Source organism: Astatotilapia calliptera, chromosome 18 (genome assembly GCF_900246225.1).
Source record: "Astatotilapia calliptera chromosome 18, fAstCal1.2, whole genome shotgun sequence".
Taxonomy (NCBI): Eukaryota; Metazoa; Chordata; class Actinopteri; order Cichliformes; family Cichlidae; genus Astatotilapia; species Astatotilapia calliptera.
In genome coordinates, this window is record NC_039319.1 from 18,414,697 (window position 1) to 18,435,358 (window position 20,662).

At 42.3% G+C, this 20,662-nt stretch overlaps 2 protein-coding genes and 1 long non-coding RNA gene across 10 annotated transcripts in view; 1 reads left to right on the top strand and 2 right to left on the bottom strand.

Moving 5' to 3' along the window:
- clcn2a (chloride channel, voltage-sensitive 2a) overlaps positions 1-8,182 on the top strand; it is a 59,755-nt gene extending 51,573 nt beyond the window's left edge. For 4 of the 5 annotated variants that reach the window (XM_026149018.1, XM_026149015.1, XM_026149016.1 and 1 more), the window contains exons 19-25: positions 339-450; positions 536-582; positions 2,933-3,001; positions 3,522-3,560; positions 3,651-3,755; positions 5,283-5,369; positions 5,497-8,182. In XM_026149018.1, coding sequence (XP_026004803.1) covers positions 339-450; positions 536-582; positions 2,933-3,001; positions 3,522-3,560; positions 3,651-3,755; positions 5,283-5,369; positions 5,497-6,012 — 975 coding nt within the window. In that variant the 3' untranslated portion in view covers positions 6,013-8,182. The remainder of the gene's footprint in view (positions 1-338; positions 451-535; positions 583-2,932; positions 3,002-3,521; positions 3,561-3,650; positions 3,756-5,282; positions 5,370-5,496) is intronic. The other variant, XM_026149019.1, reaches the window with a different exon arrangement.
- LOC113010134 (uncharacterized) lies at positions 7-5,284 on the bottom strand. 3 transcript variants are annotated; one of them, XR_003270283.1, is made up of 5 exons: positions 5,026-5,284; positions 2,743-2,954; positions 2,148-2,622; positions 512-576; positions 7-407 (listed from the first exon to the last, which is right to left on the bottom strand). It is a non-coding gene; the product is annotated as an uncharacterized LOC113010134 (long non-coding RNA). The 3 variants fall into 3 exon arrangements; XR_003270282.1 differs by having other exon boundaries at positions 512-573; positions 2,148-2,954; XR_003270281.1 differs by having other exon boundaries at positions 2,148-2,954.
- Positions 8,183-12,397: 4,215 nt separating the features above from the next.
- fam131aa (family with sequence similarity 131 member Aa) lies at positions 12,398-19,851 on the bottom strand. 2 transcript variants are annotated; one of them, XM_026149022.1, is made up of 5 exons: positions 19,128-19,851; positions 16,418-16,529; positions 16,146-16,328; positions 14,845-14,982; positions 12,398-13,345 (listed from the first exon to the last, which is right to left on the bottom strand). In XM_026149022.1, the coding sequence occupies exons 2-5, from the start codon at positions 16,506-16,508 to the stop codon at positions 12,807-12,809; spliced, it is 951 nt and encodes a 316-aa protein (XP_026004807.1). In that variant the 5' UTR covers positions 16,509-16,529; positions 19,128-19,851; the 3' UTR covers positions 12,398-12,806. The 2 variants fall into 2 exon arrangements, with proteins under 2 accessions (XP_026004807.1, XP_026004806.1); XM_026149021.1 differs by lacking the exon at positions 19,128-19,851 and adding an exon at positions 16,708-18,285.
- Positions 19,852-20,662: the final 811 nt, after the last annotated feature.

A 20,662-nucleotide genomic window follows, 5' to 3' on the forward strand; every position in this document is an offset into this window, starting at 1 on the left:
TGAGGCGTCCGGGGGCGCCAGGGCTGGGCTGGGGCGAAGTCTGGATTGGGTTGGGGTTGTAGCAGTAGACTAAAAGTGGATCAGCATGTGTGAAGCATGTAGCAGTAGGTAAAGGCACAGATGGAGTTTTTGGACAGCTGTTGTGGTAAGTGCTTACAAGCTGTGTGAATGTACTTCATTTGTATTTTAACATTAAAATGTGTCTTCTGTGTCTCTGTCGTCTGTGCCCTTACCTGTGCTGTCCTGTTCGTTTACGTGCATGTGTATTCGTCCTTTGTGTGTCTCCCTCGTTTTTGTTTTTGTCCTTTTTTTCCTGCGTTAATGTATTTTCCGTGTAGATCTCCACAGAGGAGTCTTCATCCTTCAGCCCAGTGGTTTCCAATGTTCAGCTTCCTCTGAAATCTGCCCTGAAAACCGTGTCTGCCATCAGTGACACAGAGACGCCAAACAGTATGTATTTTACAAAAACAAATAAATTAAAGATCAGAGTTTAGATTCAAATGTACTAAACCTTTTTTTTTGTCCCCTCTCTGAGGCTCTCAGACCCTTTCCTGTGCTGACCAAGACAAGGAGCTGCTGGAGGTGAGGAGAAGCAGAGATGTTATAGATGCATGAGTGCGAGTGTCCTTTAAGAGTGCGACATGCACTGTACGAGCGGGGATGTGTGCGCTCTCTCAGTCCTCACATATATCGTCCACCTCGTCGTCCTCCTGCTGCTGACAGGCAGGATCCACCCACAGACAGCAGGGTTTTCCTGTGTAATCTCATGCTGTGGTCGAAGCTTTTTGTATAAAACGTCTATGAATCATTGCACCCTCACCGCACAGCACATCCACTGCTGGTCAAACGGGTTTTTTTTAACATCCTACATTTTAGCATTTCTTTTTTCTTTTCTTTTTTTTAGTTTTATTTAAAGCGGTCATGGCGTCATGCAGTGTGGTTTAAAAAAATGTTTCTTATCTCTTTTCAACACCTTTCAGCACAGTTCAGTCCTCAGCCACTGCTGTGCTGCCAAACGCTGTTCAAATGCGCAATTCTTTTTAAAAATCGGGTGTAGATCAATCAGAGATATAAAACGTGTCAACCTGATGGTTTTGGGTTTAAATATTTCAGTCGGTTCACACATAAAGGATCAAGCTGTTTCTACTGTTCTGGAAATGAAACATTTTTGGTTTTGGACTGGTCAAAATAAGTAATATTGAACACGCTCCTGGAAGTTTAAAGCATAGAGCAAAGCTGAATTACAACCCTTATTCAAAATATTTGCAAATCTCATAATCCCATATTTTATTCTCAACAAAAACATATCAGAGGCTTAAACTAAGACAATTTACCATTTTAATAAAAATATTGGTTTATTTTGAATTTGAAGGCAGCAACACATCTCAAAAAAGTTGGGACAGAGTCACGTTTTCCACTGTGCAGCATCCTCTCTTCTTTTAACAACAGTCTGTAAACATCTGGGAACTGAGGAGATCAGCTGCAGGACGATTTTACAAGTGTTGTCCCATTCGTGTCTGATTGAAGATTCCAGATTCTCAACAGTCCTGCATCTTCTATATCATATTTAACTGTCTGACATCAGGCAGATCAATTCAGCACTCAGACTCTTCTACTATGAAGTTGTAATACATGCAGGATGCAGTTGAGCATTGAATTACTGAAATATTTAAGGCCTTCCCTCAAACCCTCATCTAGATGTTGCTCTAAAATCTGTACACACCTTGATATGTACGAGTTGTACATCAGCTCTAAGGCACCTCAATACCATCAGAAATGCAGAGGTTTGAATTGAGAGCTGATAGCTGGGTTCACGTCTTCCAACAATAATTTCCAATTTCAAATCGTATGATCACTTTTTTCCACTTTGTCTGAGTCCATTTTAAATGAGCTTTGGTTCAGAGGAGACAGCAGCAGTTTGGGATCATGTCCACATATGGCTTCTTCTTTGCTGTTTGGGAAGTGTTCCTCAATTTAAACATTTGATGTATTTTCTGTGTTGTGAATAAAATTTGGGTGTATGAGATTTGCACATTTCAAAATTAGAAATTATGATTGTAGATTAAAAATTAGCATTGCCCCCAGAAAAAAACCCAAGTGGAAAAAAACTGACCTCAGTGTCATATCTTTGTTATTATGTTACTCACCTTAGAGGCTGGCAGCCTGTCCACACTGTAGCCTTCCGCTCGGACCAAGACGGTAGGCTCCAGCCTTCCTGTGACACTAAATCGGATAAACATTTAAAATACAGATGCACGGATGGACAAAGAAAAGAAATGTAGAACAGGTATTACAAAAAAAAACCCACAACCTTTTGTAGAGACACTTGACTGACACTCATGTAGGCCCTAATAGGCAGGTTGTGTTGACAAATGTAACCATAGTATCTGAACCCTGAAATAATTGCCAGAAAATTCAAGTTACTTTGAAAATAAAAAACTTTATTGAATCTTCTGACAATTTTTTGCCAAATAAAATGATGGCGATGATGTAAAAGTCTCAAAAACTCACAAAAATGGGATAAAGTCTTTTCTTTTTTTTTATCCAACCATTTGAAGAAGCAGCCATTTGTTCATTAAAGAAGCTGATTGAATAAGACATTTGCTCTCAGCTGCAAAGCTCCTAAAGGGATGACACGAGATATTAAAATACTAAAATATAAGATGTTCAAGCTCCTTTTTTCTGGCAGTGCATCATATTGTATTAACCGTTGGGCTTCTTGTACAGCTTCTGTGCCCTCACCTCCATCTGTGGTGTAGTAATTATACCCTTTCAGCAACATTGTGCTCTCATCACAAAGACTTCTCCCAGCAGAAGTCAGACTGGGCTCCAATGTTGCAGTGGTGCGATGTTAAAGGGGAAAAACTGTCCGCTTCCACTGACGCTGTGTTAATGTTGTGCTGTGTTGATGCCTTCTCTCCCCGGCTGGAAGAGCCCGGCTGGGCCGGCTCCTTCTGAAAAAAGAAAGCCCAAGCCCAAACGTGTGAGGATCTCCATGGCGGTAAGATTGTCTGCCGCCTAGAGACTGTTGCTTAGTAACCGTTGCCTTGCGACACACACGTAGTGAGTGCTGGACCAAAATATTTGTGGTGCACAAACCAGAGCATTAGAGTGCTTTAGCAGAGAGAGCGAGAGAAAGTGTGTGTGTTTTAGAGAGGTGTGAATGTCTGTCAGTGTTTCATCAGCTTTCACTCGGGTCTGAATGCCTGGTCTGTGCGACTGTGTGTGTGTTTTTTATTTAAAGGTGGTTGATTCTCTGAGTTTTATTGTTGTTGTCAGTGTAATTTTCGGGATTCTGGCTGCACAGAGATCAATAAACCAAAGTTTTCCTTCAGCCTCGTATTCTCATAGACTGGTAGATATAAATGCTGCACTGGTTTACAGCCTGTGTCTTTACCATACTACACTGAAGCAAACACATGTATACTAGGTTTTCAATCAGGTGTTGCGTTTTGAACATTTACTTTGTATAAATCTGTTTGTTGAAGCAATGAATGAATAACTGAATGTTGGCTTTTTAGGACTCTACCGAGGTGGAAGACTGCATGACCCCCTCAGAGGTGAGCCCTACACTAACAAAAGATTTAACATATGAAATGAGCTTTCTTTGGATTCAGAGTTTAGAGGTTCCAGTGTCCTCCTTAATGCAGATAACAGAGTGGGAGGAGCAGCAGCTTGACGAACCGGTGGATTTCAAGAACTGCAAGATTGATCCGGCACCCTTCCAGCTGGTGGAGCAAACATCTCTGCATAAGGTGCAATATAAACAAACAACTAGCAACACAAATGAAATACAAATTTTAACTATAAATCACACACACAAAAAATGTGCAGACATTATGCTCCTTCAGTTGCATTAGCACGATGCTTTTAAAATATTACGTCAGTGTGAGCTCAACACAACCCTTTAATGCCAGCTTCTGGTTTTGTCTCGCTCCTCTTCTGCGCAAACAGTGGTAAGTGTCGTAATGCTGCTCACTTCTGCTGAATACATTTTCTCTGACACCACCAGGACTTTATAGTAGAAGCTTGCATTGGTCACTGGAGGATCAGTTTCACAGCGCAGAAAACTGAATGAAAAAATGCAAAAAAAATAAATAAAACAAAGCAAACCGTGCAAGTGGTCATAATGGGTCTTCAAGGGATCTAAAAATAGCAGCTGTGCCAGAAGCTGTCTGGACAGGCATGAGAAGATGACCTTTGCGGGCATATAAAGTTTAAATCAGGTATGCCTTTTATGGGCCGACCTTTTTCATTACGCCTCATAAAATGAAAATGGTCCCTTTAGTCACAGACTAATATGCAGAACAAGTCACTAACACTGATGTTAGAAAATCCATGAACCCACTCTTTTTTTCTTGTTTCTTGAAAGGCTCCATACAAATCTAAGTTTCTAGTTTTTGATGTGCTCATTCTCTTCCCTCTTGTATGAAAACACAGACAGTATGGTGCTCATTTATTATGTATTCTTTTCATCTTCCTTATATCACTGTATATAATCAGAAGGCAGAAACGGCTTCTCATGAACAGCAAACAAATTAATATTAAAAATACAGACTTATTGTTCTTCTTTTGGATTTTTGGACTTTCATTGTATAAGTAAATGGGCTGGTTCTTGTGTAGTGCTCTTCTGCTCGAACACAAAGCGCTTTATGTAACATGTCTGAATCACCCGAGCACTTTATTTTCTGTCTTAAGTGCATTCTAGCTAACATTCACGCTTAGATGAACCCATCGAGATCAACATGTTGCACAAAGATGGCACATAGAGATCGAACCACCAACCTTCTGAGTAGTAAATGAGCTCTCTCAAAGACAGCTATGTGCACTGTATATGAGCTTATTATAGTAAGATTATTATTATTTAATAATGAAAAGCACTTTGAATGAATGTGTGCTGATTGCTAAGTTCAAACTCTAAACTGCTGCTCCCATGAAATCAGCCCTTTAATGGTCCAACCCAACACATTTATCTTGAAGGTCAGGAGCGTTATACCAAATTAACCACAGCACCCATGAGCTTACCTGGTTTTACCTGAAGACTGTTGCTTCGATTCCTTAATCTCCTTTCCGAATACCTGTGATTGTCATGCATCATAAATCACAGCGAGCTGTGGTTAGTTGGTTCAGTTTTATGACTCGGGCACCGTCTTGTCTGACACAGTGTCCATGTTGAAAAGGGAGAAACATGATGCAGTTTCTATAACCCAGATCCAAAATGCATGTGAACTCCCTTTGAGTCTGTATCCAGGGCATGACCCACCTTTTCTCCTCCTCCACAGACTCACACCATCTTCTCTCTCCTTGGTCTGGACCACGCCTATGTGACCAGCATGGGACGACTGGTTGGAGTGGTTTCTCTCAAAGAGGTCTGCAATTCTGTCTGATGAAAGCTGTTTTATTTATGTTATATGTTCCACCTCTCCTCTTTCTTCACCTCTTTTCTTGGCTCTCCTTCCTGTCTTTCTTTTTTTTTCGGGCTGACCGCATCTCCAGCTGCGTAAGGCCATCGAAGGCTCAGTGACGGTGACTGGAGTGAAAGTGCGCCCTCCGCTGGCCAGTTTCCGTGACAGTGGGAACACCACAAATGTATCCGAGGTAACTGAACTTCACAAGCTGTGCATCCGCCACAGGGGGCTCTCTTTGCCACGGGAACCCAACCCTCCAAATGTGGAGGATCAGCCAGATCTCCAGTACAAAGAGATCCCTGTCAACTTTTCGGACGAAACAAACGTGCAGTTCGAAGCCAGCCCCGGCGACATCACAAATCCCTCGTCAGAGCTGCCGCTCCAGGAAAGCCCCTCGTTCACAGAGGATCAGTCTGAGTTTACTTTTGACTGCAGCCCCTCCCACACCGAGGAATCGGAGCTGGCCTGTGACTTTGACCCCTCCAACCAAACTCCTGAGCCAGACGAAATGGAGCAAGAGGAGGCGCCTCCGTCTCTAAACAACAGCCAATCCGAACCTGGGGGGGAGGGTAGCACAGGCCACACTGAGGATCAGTCAGAATGATCAGATCCACACTGTCGCCTCATGAATGTTGACGTTTCTTACATTTGTTGGGGTCACACTCACCTCCAAGTCCAGCCTAGATACTCGTGGTATGACAGTGAGCGAGTGCTTGAAAGATATATGAGGGATAAAGCTGGTTTTGTTTTATGTTTTTAATGCTGACAGCTAATCTCCTGGAAGGACCAAAAGTAGCACTTTCTGACCAAAAGAGTCAATATTTACAGGGTATAAAATTCAAATATCAGGATTTTTGGTTTTAAAATGTTGTTCTGCTACGCCTGCGGAAGACAATGAAGTTGAATCCACAATTTGTAAACTGGTTTCTCCATCCATACAAACATACAAACATACATACATGTGAAACCAAGAACACAGCACTCAGTAACAGATTGGTGCCCGTGAGCATACCCTGAATAATCTCCGTTCCGAGCTAATAATGACCATATTTTACAAAAAGAGTCTCATATTATATTATAAATAATCTGTAGCTAGCAATTGACCCAAAGAGTCATCAGAAACTTTGGGAAAGGGTCACTTTCACATAGACTATAGACTACACTATACTACACTATTCTGGTGGTCTTGCTGCCACCAGAGGAGTCGCCCCCTGCTGGCCTTCATAAAGAATGCCAAGTCTGATTAGAGGGCTCAGGGGGTAGGAATGAAAGGGCTCTTTGTAGTCTTTTCTGCTGTGTTAAGCTGGATTCATGGTCCAGTAGCATTGGCTTTAATTTTTCTCCCCTTCTTGTTCTTCTTTTCTTTATTTCAGCTCCTTTTTGTTAGATGCCAGCTGCTGGACAAAGAGTTTATACACATACGTGCATCCAGCTGTCAACTTGCAGCTGGTTGTAGTTGGAGATGATGAGTTTGACCTCCTCATCTTCCTCTCTTGCCTCTCTCTAGCTCCTCTTTCACTCCTCCAGTTCTTTTAATCAGTGTTTCTCTTCTCCTCCTTTTTTACCTCCTTCATAATCCATGACGGCTTGTCGCCTCCTCTTTGAAGCTCACTTCTAGAGCATCACAAGTGTTTATCTGGGGTTGTCTACTCCTTCTCAGCTCCTTGTCTAATTGATTGTGGTCAAGGGTCTAAGCAAGAGCTTTACTGAGTTTGTACTTGATTTTTCTTTTTCTTTTTCGTGCTTTAAAAGAGCTCAACTTTTTTATTTGAGCTCTTCTCTGAGTCGTCTCACTTGCTGCTTTTGCCCATCTTCCACAAGGCCAGTCTGCTCCTTTTGAGATCTGTTTCCCTCCTTGAGACACTTTATCTCTATGATGGCAGAGCAGAGGCCATCTCTCAGTCCCTGCACAGCTGAGTTTTGAGGGGAGTTGGTCAGTGTGCTATTTCACACTGAAGCTGCTCTCTTTAAACTGCATTAGCCCAAATCCCTTAAAGATTCAAACATACTTATCATTAAAGTCCAGGCACACAAACATTAAAATGGCCAATAGGATCCTTTTTCTCATCTTATTTTATTGCACAAAGTACAATGAGGACGAGGATGAAATCACAGAAAAAAAAGATTTAGGAAGGTTTGTGGAAAAAAAAAACGTGAAAAAGGGGGGTGAGTCTCATCTGTGACTGCTTCTTCTGCACTTCCCTTTAGGGCTGAACATTTCCTTTTTTTGTGTGTTTTGTTGGTTTGAGGCAACAACACTTGGTTTATGCTAAAAGCAAACAAAGAAAACAACTTTGGATTAAAATACACAATTTACAAAAATACAATGATGCTTAAGGGATACAGAGTGCTTTCACATGTAATGCCTCAGCGTCAGTACATGTGACTGTAGGGAAGAGTAGGGACTAAGGTTGTTCTCTATGGACAGCCCTCATTACAGTAAAAGTCATCAGGGAGCAAAAATGTACTTTATTTATTCATTTATTTTAGCTATGGCATCACATCTGTCACCCGCCTGTCTGTCCATCTACAGGTCATAGGAATCGCTCCGACGACGACAGTATTAGTCAGGTTTTGTTTCATTTAACTCTGATTGAGAATGCTACTGTTCCTGGATATTCCACAATCAACTGTAAGTGGTTTTATTGCAAAGTGGAAGTGTTTAGCAACCACAGGAACTCAGTCCCAAAGTGTCAGAGTGAGGTCAAAGAGCTCCAGTCCTTCTCTGGCATTAATATTTTTCAATTCAAATTTATTTATATAGCACAAAATCACAACAACAGTCACCTCAAGGTGCTTTATATTGTAAGGGAGACCCTACAATAATGCACACCGAGAAAAACCCAACAATTATATGATTGTGAGGAAGCATGAGCAAGCACTTTGATGACAGTGGGAAGGAAAAACTCCCTTTTAACAGGAAGAAACCTCCAGCAGAACCAGGCTCAGGGAGGGGCCATCTGCTGCAACCGGTTGGGGTGAGAGAAGGAAAACAGGATAAAGACATGCTGTGGAAGATCAGCACAAAAACTGTGCACTGGGAGCTTCATGGTGTCACAATGTGCTATGTGGCAGGCAGGATGACGGACTCAAGACAGAGAAATAAACTTAAAATGGCAACTTGTATCCTGGAAAAAAACTAACATTAAATACAAAACTAAACTAGAAACAGGAAGCAAGAAACTTCAATTAAAAAACAAACCAGAAACTGTAAACTTGGTTATGGCTGGAAAGACGGCGGGGAAACGCAAAGCATAATGAAGATATGATGCAAGAAAGAGCAAAGGAAAACACAGGGCTTATATACACAGAGGGATAACGAGGGAATGAGACACAGGAGGAGAGCACAGCTGGGAGTAATCAGGCCTAACAAGACAAAGGAAGCAAAGCAGAATACAATGACAAAAGACAGACTGTCAAAGTAAAACAAGAAGTATAACACAGAGACACGGACTTGACAGAGGCTGAGACAGAGGCATGAACTGTAGTACAGGGGGAAAAAAAGCACAGAGAAGACATAACACAGACACAGGGAGGGCATACTGTCTGAAACTAGAACAACAAAATATAACCTCAAGAGAACGGAAACCATGAATAACAAATAATCAAAAAATCTAAATTAAATACAAAACACTGGGTCACACCCAGGACTATGACACATGACATGGGTTTTCATAGACCAGCAGCTCCTGTATGTGTGGTGTGTAGGGGCCCAATGCTTTTGTCCACATAGTGGACACTAAATATCATTAATTAGTAGGGATGGGTATCGAAAACCACTGTTTCAATTCCTTGGAGTTGTTTGCCATTTTTGGAAACGATTCCCTTATCGATTCCAGTCACCACGTTGCGGAGCGTCATTTGCCTGGCAGGAAACACGGCGCGTAAGCGGCTCAAACACTCAAAAGTTTGGTTATACTTTACAAGAACGGATGACAACAGGGCAACTTGCAATACTTGCAAAGTAGATACTTCATTTAAGGGAGGAAACACTACGAATATGCAAAAGCATTTGCTCACAAAACACGTGATGACCTTAAATGAATGTCATGTTTTTAATTCCGCTCCGGACTCGTTAATCTCAACCCAGCAGCAGCGGTAACGTTTGCACGTCCTCTCCCGTTAATGCGGCAGGTAAATAATCAACTAACAGTGCATATTATGTTAGCGCGATCTGCCTTGTTACAAAACCTGCCATTACTGCGCATTTAGGTGACCATGATGAGACAGACAGACAGAGTCTGGCTCAGATGCTGGCAGTTGTCGCTGCAGTCTACCGTTAGCGTCTCCTTTCAGGCCAGGATAGACGAACGTCACAGAGCAGTGGCTAAGTTTGTGGTAAAAGGCTTGAACCCATTTGCCACAGCAGATGCCCCTAATTTTCGGTAAGTGAATGTGTTTAATTGTAGGCAGGGACATTACTGGATATTCTTGTGTAATTGCTACAGAATCATTTATGTTATACTTTGTTATTGCTACAGAAGAATATTTATTTTATTATTTTACATTTACAATTTTTTTTCCTGGGGACCCTGTGACACCCCATTGAAGAGCCGTAGGCTGTGGATCTCTTAAGATGTCATTGTTGGGTTTGTAAGGCCATGTTACTCCTAAGTTTCTATCTTGTTCAAAGAGAAGATATAAAACAAAGTTCTAAGCTAATCGAACTTAGTGTTCTCCTTTTTTAAAAAGAATCGATAAGAGAATCGATAAAGAATCGAATCGTTAAACAGAATCGAAAATGGAATCGGAATCGTGAAAATCTTATCAATACCCATCCCTAGTAATTAGTCACATTTAACATGAATTACCAGTTGTAATTCAAGTAAAAATAATTTTAATGAGGTAAATGATAAAACTCAACAGTAGCAAACACTACATGCAGAGGTTAACTGCATGAACCAGTAGTCTGATAAAAAAAACCCACATAAACTGCTATCCTGTAATATCATCATGTTACACCGGTGCATTATTGGTTAGGATTATTTTTAGCGTGGATTAAATACATTTACATGGCCAGAGAGGTGTGTGAGGGATATAACTCCTGTTGACTATAATAGAGGAACACCCCCACCCCAGCCCCCTGAGCAAGAATGGTTTTCTAACGCAGCTTGTTTTTAGATAACATTACAAAAACGTAGTGAATAATAAAGAAATCGTATTAGAAGCTATGTACCGTTTCTGATAGATAGATTAGGAAGCGTGTGGTGGAAACTACAACTGCCTCTATTGTAATAGAGAATCACGTCCAGCAGTACAACTCTGTGGTTCATTAAGTTTCCAGACCCACTAACCTACTTCCAACACCACAGGCTGCTTTTGTCAAGTAAGATGGTGTTAGTTTGGTCTTTTTTCTGGGATTTGTTGACAGCAAAAACACAGAACACCACCTCCAGCTTTATCTTTTATGTGTGTGTGATATGTGTGCATATATATGTGTGTGTGTGTGTGTGTATGTGTGTGCGAGAGTGCAACTTTCTTTGCCACACTCAAATCTGGATCAGACTCGTAACTTTTGGGTCTTCATGCCAAATCAACATCCTGTAAACATGATGCCAAACATTACAAGGACAGAAATGAGTGACGTACGATTAACTGCGAGTGGAAAAATCAAAACAATAAGAGAAAGCACAGAAAAACAAAGAACATTTCTAATGAGCACACGATGGTATGACTTCAAACAACTACCTATTCACTAGCGGTGGGTTTATATATCCGAGGGTCATAATGTTAAGACGTATTGCGGTGTTGTTTTATGTGTTTCGGTGATAGGCAATAAATTTACATTAACAATGCAGTAAAGGTTCAGACTACATTATTTATAACACTCTGCTGTCCTGTCAGAGCTTCATGTTGCAGCATATCATGAGGTTTGGGCGGGTTTTTTCTTCTTCTTTTTCTGCTATTAAATACTGGTTGCATCAGCCCCCGGTAGTCCACAATGAGCTGGGAACTATAAACACATCGACAAAGGCAGCTTCCAAATGTCCACCAAGCTTTAGTACAGGGCTCTAAAGAACAGTGAAGCACATTGTAATTACCATGACTATAATTTAATGCACATGTAGCCTTGTCTGGCTTAATAAGGGCAATGCAGACTGAACTGCCTCTACATTCGTGTCTAGCGATGAAGGAACAACGCTTTGGCTCTGAGTTACAGGAATATACTGGCTGTTGTATAGAGAACACACACACACACATTTATACGTATAATACACACATATACCGTACCGTACGTGGCCTGTAGATATTAAACATCACGATATGTTACCACGTGTCTTTATGACATTTACTCCAGCCTGACCTCTAATGCAGCGTTGAGAAATGTAACTACTGTCTGAAGCCCGTGACACCCACAAGTCCCCCCCAAAAAAGGAAAAAAAACCTTGTAGAGCTACAAGCGTGTGTGTGAGTCCTTGATACGACCTTCAAATGACGTGTAAGTATTTTCGCTTCATGAAACAATTTTGAGCCATATTTCAGTCTCCTGTGATAGCACCGCAGCACATCAACCAGCCCTTTTTTTTTGTTTTGGTTTGAGTATTTTTTTTTTCTCCTTGCAGGCATCTGTGCAGAGATTTTATTAATGTCTTAACTTTTTTTTCTTGTTTGCATTTAGGAATGTGAAGTAGTGCTTGCCATATAAGATTAATTATAAAGGAGTTAAACTTAGAGAGTGTATAAGCTCATTTGCAGCGTATCTAGTTAAGCAATAAGTCTGTAGTATCTCCCTTTATATGGCACTGGCCTGTATATGCTTTGTATATATATATATGAAAGAGTTACGCACATGCTATTGTACATAGGAGAATTATGCATTTGCAGTCAACAGCCATTGTTATTTTTCAGAGGACATGAACTTGTTTTTGTACATGAGTGAATGATTAAATTTAAAGGGAAAAAAAAACTGCATTTGAAGGGTAAACGAGCAGTCGTGTTTCTTTCTTGCTTTTTGGATTGCGGAGAAAAAATAAAACAACAACAAAGTATATTCTTTCAAAAACTCATATTTATATATGCAAGACATTCAGGCATTCAATATCAAACAGAGCCCAACCCACGTGACACAGCGTGACCCAGAGGAAACAACACTAGAAAATATCCATAGAAAACCAATGCAATAGCAACACATGACTGTTCACACACACACAAAAAATAAACGTACAAAACTTAGTGAACAACAGCATTACATTCTGATTGAACTCTCTCAACATATTGACTGTTTACAGCAGCGATAAACAGTGGAGCAAGATCAGTATGAAAGGCTTGGAGGATGAGAGACAGGAGACAGAATGAGTGGAGGAGGAAGGAGAAGAGGAGGAGGAGGAGAGGTGTAAGGATGAAGCATAATATCCAGAATCAACACAGACTCAAGGGGACAAAAAGGTGGACGACACATCACATCAAATACTCTTTTTTTCCTTCTGCTTCTTCTCTCTCTTCTTCTTCCTCATCGAATGACGCCACCCCGGAAGACGCCCGGTCAGAGAAAAAGCTCCTGGGGCTGCAGTGCCACACCCGGACCTCGTGAAACACGCTGCCTTCCTCTTCCTCCTCGTCTTCCTCGTCCTCCTCTCCAGGAGACTCGGAGTGAGAGGTGGAGTAGCAGGAGTCAAACCTGCTGCTCCTGCACCTCGGCCTCCACTCGGGCTTGCTGTGGATGCACACTTCGCTGCGGTGCTCCTGCAAAGGAGCCGGCTGCTCCTCGAGGCTATCCAGCCTCTCCTCCTCTTCCTCCTCCTCCTCCAGGCACGTACTCATGGAGTCGCTGGGCAAAGTGGGTGAGTTGCTTTGTGATGACTGTGGGGCATTTTCAGTTGCTAGCCTGCCACAGGGCAGGCTGCTGTTGTGGGAGCCCAGGGGACCATCGGATGGTGGCGTCTCAGTACGGTCCACCCCGGGCGGTGCGCCAGAGGTGGAACTGTAGATGGTGGCTTCTGAAGGAGGAACAAAGAGTCAGAAGACCGGGAAGTGGATTTACCGATGAGGTGACAGTAGAGCTGGGCGATATGAGATTTTTTCATATCACGATATGTTTTTTTCCCATTTCAGGCGATAACGATATCTATCACGATATAAGCCAAATAACTATATTTGTAAGATTTAAATGTGCCGTTGCTCACAAGTAAAATGTGAAATTATCAGCAGCTTGTTTTTAAATATTTATTTCCCATAATAAGTTCAACAGGGTAGATGTACTTAAGGAACATGAGACTTTTTCAGATAAATAAAGGCAAATATTGCAAACTACGTAAAAGGCAGCCGCTAAAGCGTTTAAGTTTCAAAATAGAACAAACGAAACAGACTACTAAATTGTCAATTCCACTTAGAAACAAAATATTAATTCTAAAAATAAATCTTAGTTTGTTTTACAGAAGAACAGACAAAACTGACTAACTTTTGTCAGTATCAAATAAACTGAGAACTAAAAGGAAATTCTCAATCTCTCCTTGTTGTATAGCTGAGCTTTTCAAACAGTTTTAACAGTTACTTTAGTCTGACAAAAGCCGAATGACGAATTAGCGCTTCCAGTCAGAGACTGAGGCTACGTCCACACGTACACGGGTATTTTTGAAAACGGAGATTTTCCGTTTTCGTTTTAAAAAATAATCCCGTCCACACATAAAGGCAGAAATGAAGGAAAACGCTGCTATGAACATGCCAAAGCAGCAGGTGGCGCTAGATTCCTAACCGTGCAGAAATGTTGGCCAATCAGAAGTCTAGAAGCCTCGGTGGGAAAAAGTAAACAAAGCTGGGGCATAGAAGCAGAACAGAGTCGTATGTGTGGACGGACAGTAACTGTGTGTATATGTAAGCATTTAAACACTGCAGAGAGTAGAATTAACAGTAACAGTATTGTAGAAATTCATTTCACCGAAACAATAACGTGGCGCACAGTGTGACGCATGCACCAGTTTATTGTATTTCCAGACTTGCTTTCGGCACAATTTACAGTGCACGCTACTCTGTTTTTGTCAGACTTAGCCGAAATAGCCGAAATACCTTCACACTACGGAACTTCTATGGCTCTTCCGTTCGACAATCTCTCCGGCGTTGGAACCATCATCTGTTTTCTCTTCGGTCACGCTCGGTTGATTTTTCTAGTCGGCACACTCATTTCCTCCATTACGCGCTGGCTGCTTCCCAAACAAACACACGTGCGGCTTGGCACTTGTGCTGTACGTAACAAGTCACGCGACGTGACGCTGCGGCTGTGATTGGTTCGGCTCTTCGCTACTGAATTTGGATCGGCTGACCTTTTTTTTTTTTTTTTTTTTTAAGACGACAAGAGCGGCGAGGTCTATCGCGATAGCTTAATTTCTCTATCGAGTAAAAGTTATATCGCGATACATATCGTTATCGTTCTATCGCCCAGCTCTAGGTGACAGGGTGCAAAGATGAGATGTTTGATGTAGAATGATGCAAAGTTGGATACCTGAGTTTTGGCTGGATACCGTGTGAGTCTGTCCGCTGATGTGGGAGTCTTCATCATTGAAATCTTCCTCATCATCGTCATCCACAGATGCCCAAGCACGTAGCTTAGCCTCCGCGATGGCAAACTGCTCGGCCACTCCTAGCAGGAAAACAGGTCCGACAAATGAAGCTAGATTAAGGTGGCTGTAATGTCATTTCAAACTCTAAACTGTGTATTTACTAATGTTGTCTGCAATACGGTGAGAAAAAAAGTGAATCATCTTGCTTATCTTTATCTCACAACATCTTATACGGGACAGAAACAAAGTGAGTATTCTAGTGATGACGTGGACCAGCTGATAGCTCAGCTTATACTCATACTGCAAGCCACATTGCAACCCATGGTCCTCTTCATGCCATGTCTATTAAGTTGTTTGCATGACCAGGATTCTTGCTGCCTCTCTCTGCCTACGCCCTTTCACATACACATGTTAAAGTGCAGGGAGGTCCCACAACACAACAAATATAAATTACTGCAGATGGAAGCAACAATCTTCTCTGGATGTTAATGGTCCAGGCAATACAAAAGGGAGGGGGGAGGAGTAAAGGTGAATTTCTATCCTCCTATTATTTGCTAATTTACCTGAGTGTGACATTGTCTGAGTCATCTCTGCCACCGATGTGTCACTATGAGCCTTAAATAAGAGCGTCAAATCAGAATTCCCAGGGTTACCTATTCAAACGGCTTGAAAAAATGACCCATAAAAAAGAAACTAACACATAGTTTTCTGCTTTTACTTAAAGTGACCCAAAAAATTCATTACAGAAAATAATTTCATTCAATTTAATATTATCATAACATAAAAGCTAATTGTTTAAGTTCGCGAGCTTCGCTGTGTGGCATACGCAGCTGCATATCAGTCAGCCTCTCTCTCTCTCTCTTTCTCTCTCGATCAATCCACACCGATGGCACTGGTGCCACAGATGATGAGTCACAGCAAAACAACAGGAGCTGCTGTAACATTGGTGGCCAGTGAAGTGATTGGGGAGAGTATCTAACAGGCCACCATCTGCTGCCAAGACAAGCCGTCACCCAGGAGACACGATGGTGGGCGGAGCAAACCGCTAACATGCAGGAGTTTTAGGGCATTAGATGCATGACAGAAGGTGAGAGAAAGCCAGATGAGAGGATGCATGTTCCCACACACACACACAAAAAAAATTACAGCTAATTATCCTGTATGTGTGTTCTCGAATAGCATTTTAATCTGAATATCAAACATTCTGCTGGCCGAGAGGTCAGAAGGTCAAAGAAGTCAGTACCTGCAGCAAAACGAGCCTCCTTCTCCCCTTCAGTCAGATTGCAGTAGGAGCTGAACTGGGAGTGTGCGGCCAGTGAAGGAGCTGCAGGTTTAGGCCAACCTTTCCACTCGATGAGGTGAGCGACCCGGCCCTGAGCCAGCGAGGTGGGCTTTGTCATGTGGTCTCTCACTGCCTGAGAGATACCTGGACGGGGGAGAGGTAAAGGCCAGGGTTTCATGTTTAAATTCACAGCATATAGATGATAACGAGGCTAGTGCTAGAAAGATCATCACCATTCAAGGAGGATCTGGCAAGCGCTGCAAACTCATGAATGCCGGCAGATTTCCGTGAGTCTGCTGGAGATTTTCCGGACTTTGGAATCATTTCAATCTCCTCAAATTTCACCTGTAAAACAAAATTATTAGTTTTTAGAAAGAAAAACTAGATTTGTGCGCCACATTCAGAATTAGTCTGCCATTTCAGTATTCCCGCACTTGTTTATATTGTACAGCTTTTATTACAGATGACACCAAATCTGGCGCACAGACCGAGTTCAAGAAATAAAACCTCTTGATTTTCCTACCTCTTCCTCTGTTTTTGTCTCCATTCTTTCTCTACTCCTGGACCTCAGCTTCATCGTGGACGTGCAGAGATGGTATCACGGCACAGCGCACAAACGACTAAAAGTCACAGCTTGCGTTCACTGGTTTAAACCACCAGCCAGACAAGCAAACATCAATGGCCTACATTTACCGCACAGATGCTAAAGCCACGATAAGCCTGTGCAACCGGTTAGAATGGTTGGGGTGGAGGGAGGCGAGCGCAATTGCGGCAGTTTCCATGCGTCTGAGCAAACATATGGCGTGTGACCAGCACGGGTAAGCAGCTCCAGCTGGGCCTCTTCATTGCAAAGCTGCAGATTAAAATGATAGCGCTACCTAACTAACTCCACAACAAACACACATGGCCACACTGAGCAGATGTGATGGGTCAGCAAAATCTACAATGTGGCTTACAGTAGCCGGAGCACAAGATGGATTTGTAATATGTTGTGTTTTCAGGCCATCTGACTAGCAGGAAAGGAAACTGTGAGCACGTGCATGAGTGGACAGATATCCTTAAGCAGATTGACCTCCAAAGCGGCTAAGAAAGACGAGGCCCCTGACAGCATTTAAAAGCTCACACTGAAGTCAGCCATGAAAGTAAATGTGTGTCAGAGGCAAACAGGTGGGTAGGGACTCTGGGAGGACGTGATATGAAGGTGCAACCAGCTCTGTTCAGAGGAAAGCTTCAGCTGTTAAACACCCGTGAGACGTCACTCATGCTGAAGGCTGATAAACACAACACATGTCCAGCATGTACAGCTCAGAGCGGCTCCCTCCAGCGAGACCGACAGCTCGCCTCTTTAATCATGCAGGCACAATAAATCTACAGCTTTTACTTGAACCTGAATATCAAAGGCAGCCACTGCTGCAAATGTGGATTAGGACATATGGAAATTAAGCCTTGACTACAAATGGAGACGTGTCCAAAACTGCCTGTGACGTGAGTTTTTGTCCTGCAGTTTTCCCTAATCTTTTCTTTCCTTTAATAATTTAAAAGAAACTGAAACTGTCAGGGAACATTAAGAGTCTGAACAAGATTAAAGGGTACTCATTAAGAGTTCCCTTATATTTCTGTCAGAAATGTAACAGTGTAACAGTTTCAAACTCAGATCAGAACATGTGAGTGTGAGCCAAACGCCTCACCTACCTGCTCAAACCTTGTGTCTGCAAGGGGCAGATAGATAAGTGTCTTAAATGGGAGGGGCAAAGACTAAAACTACTTGTTTCAGAGTGAATGTACTGTGCAGGAGAAATAAGGGATATTTTGAACCATGCAAAGCGACTCTAGTAGAATTCTGGGATCAAAATATGGTCTCTTATTCTTATTTAAATCTTATTTCCTATCCCATTAATCAGCTCAAACTTATTATGGGAACCTCTAAAAAGGGTGCAGGGTAATAGACGATGATCACATCTCTTCATTTGCTTTAAATGTCTGCAGTTTTACTATTTTAATATTCGTCAGCCCACAGGCGACCACAGAAAAATGTAACCTTCAATAAACTTAATGAGCAACTATTTGTGATTAAAAAAAAAATCCGTTTTTGTTTCTATTCAATAATAAATAATAATAACAGAAGAAAATAAATGATTTAAAAACATCACACTTGCATTTGTAAATCTTGTGTTTCATTCTTTTTTCCCCCAACCAGTGCACCTGCATATAATTTGGCCTCTCTGGAGCAGTTAATTACGTGAGGTGCTTTTAAGCGTGCGCGCACACACACGCAAACACACATCCCCACCCCCCTTTTTAATTTTTTTTTATTTTTACATCTGACAAATGCTGCTAATTAGCACCTATGATAATAACAGCCACATGTGTAACTGCGCTTCTAATTAACTCGCTCTAGGCCTTTTTCCCCCCTCACGAGGTGTTTGGATTGTTTTGTCCACTCCCTGCAGAGGCAGACCAGTTTGCGACTTCCTGACATTAACATATGCGTGACTAAACATATACAACAGGGCTGATGTGTCGTCTGACACCTCCAGAGACACTGATTGTGACTTAGGGGACCAACAAGTGGGATCGAGCTAAGCCAGCGTGTCTGCAGCCAAACATCTTCAGCTCGGAGGAAGCTGCAGTGCTCATATGTGAGGAGGGTTTTTTTCTTCTTCTGGAAATGGTGCATTCAAGCAACAGAAGCGGAACGCTGATGGCTGAATAACACATCACCCCGCCATTGATGACAGATTACGCAGAAAATAACGCAGGAGAAGTGCGGATGCTGCAGCAGCAGGTCCCCGGGAATCTCTGAAGTCTCCATCTGCATACCAATAGCTCCATACCCGCATCGGGTAAACACCAACAGCACCTGCCATTTATCTGCACCTCTACCGCTCTATCGGGGTTCGTGTGGTCGGAATCGTTCCCCGCACAGCCACTCTCGGTACCTACCTGTAAGTCGGACCGCGGCGGCTCGTCATAATGCCTGTAACGTCTCCAATCCGATCAACAGATGTCACCGCGCTGTTCGTCCTCCAGCTGCAGGGTCTGCAGTAGAGCATTAAAGCGACGCTGACGGCGGAAACATCTTCCCAACTCCAGCATCAGCTACATCTCCGACACAGACGGACGCACCATTTGTTGCTCGCTATGTGGGTTACATAGGCTGTCCGAATGTCTCCCGATGGCAAGCGTCATCAACGCAAGGCGGTGTCATTGCACCCGCCCCCCTCCATGCAGCCAAGAAGACACAGCAACCTGCAGCTTCAGTCTTTCCTAGAAACCGCACGTTTTTAATCCCCTTTCGTCTAAGGCACCAGCAGTACGCACGCAGGACGGATGTGTTGAAATTTACTTACTGCAGTAAAAATAAAAAAGGGGGTGATCGTTCCAAAAAACGGGTTTCCGTCACGAGTTTGACCTTATTTGTCCAGTTTTGTGAGCGACAAGATGAACAAATCAGACTTTTAAAAAAAAAGAGCAAAAGAAAAACATTAAAACCGTGATTCGAGGTTAAAGGTCAAAACCGTGCAACCTCCGACAGTGAACTCTCTAAACATTTAATAAAAGGTCCATTCATTTGCATTATAATTCATTTACAATGTGTTTATATGGCATCATATCCTGATTTGGACAAGGCCTCGACAATAGTCACAACGACATATAACCCGATATCTTCTTATAGTTTATGTAGATTGACACTTTAAAATAAAAGTGCATCATCTGTTACTCTGAAAATCAATTTGTAACATCGGGGTTTAAGTCAGGAAATGTATATTTTAAAATATACATTGGCACAGATTCAAAGTGCTGGAAACATTCCTCATTGATTTCGGTTAGCACCGACATGCTGGCATCACAGAGGTGCTGCAGATCCATGATGCAAATCTCCAGATCCACCACATCCCAAGGGTACTCTTTTGGATTGAGATCTGGTGACTGAGTACAGCGAGCTCATCGTCACATTCACAAAGCCAGTTTGTGATGATATGAGCTTTGTGCGTGGTTCTACTGGAACCAGCCATCACACTTTTCTGTTGCACCGTTGTTTCTGCTTCATTCTGTTCTGTCTGGTGTTGCACCGTTTTTGGTTTTTTGCAGCTTTTGCACACCTGCACTTTATTATGTAGTCCTGTGTTTATTGTCTGTTATACGTAGCACCATGGTCTTGGAGGACCGTTGTCCTGTTTCACTGTGTACTGCACATGGTTGGAATGACAATAAAGCCACTTGCCCTGACCGGACGACGGGTACACTGTGGTCATCTAAGGATGAACACGGTCAGTAACAATACTCAGACTGTGGTGTTGAAGTCATTCTCAGTTGGTACTAAGGCACTTTTCCCATATTTGTAGGTCTGCATGGACAAATCTTCAAAACTAGAAACTGATTGCAATATGGATCAGTAAAACCACAGTGGAGGGACTCGTTTTTCATCTCATCAAACACGTTTTGCTGTCACACACATTGACCCTATGTTAACTTAC

Excerpts from the sequence above, each read along its gene's own strand:
- fam131aa (XM_026149021.1), bottom strand. The coding sequence starts at position 16,761 with ATGAAGCTGAGGTCCAGGAGTAGAGAAAGAATGGAGACAAAAACAGAG. Across the intron at positions 16,329-16,417 it reads TGCCAGATCCTCCTTGAATG|GTATCTCTCAGGCAGTGAGA; the intron begins GTGATGATCTTT and ends TCCCCCGTCCAG. Across the intron at positions 13,346-14,844 it reads GGTATCCAGCCAAAACTCAG|AAGCCACCATCTACAGTTCC; the intron begins GTATCCAACTTT and ends TTCCTCCTTCAG.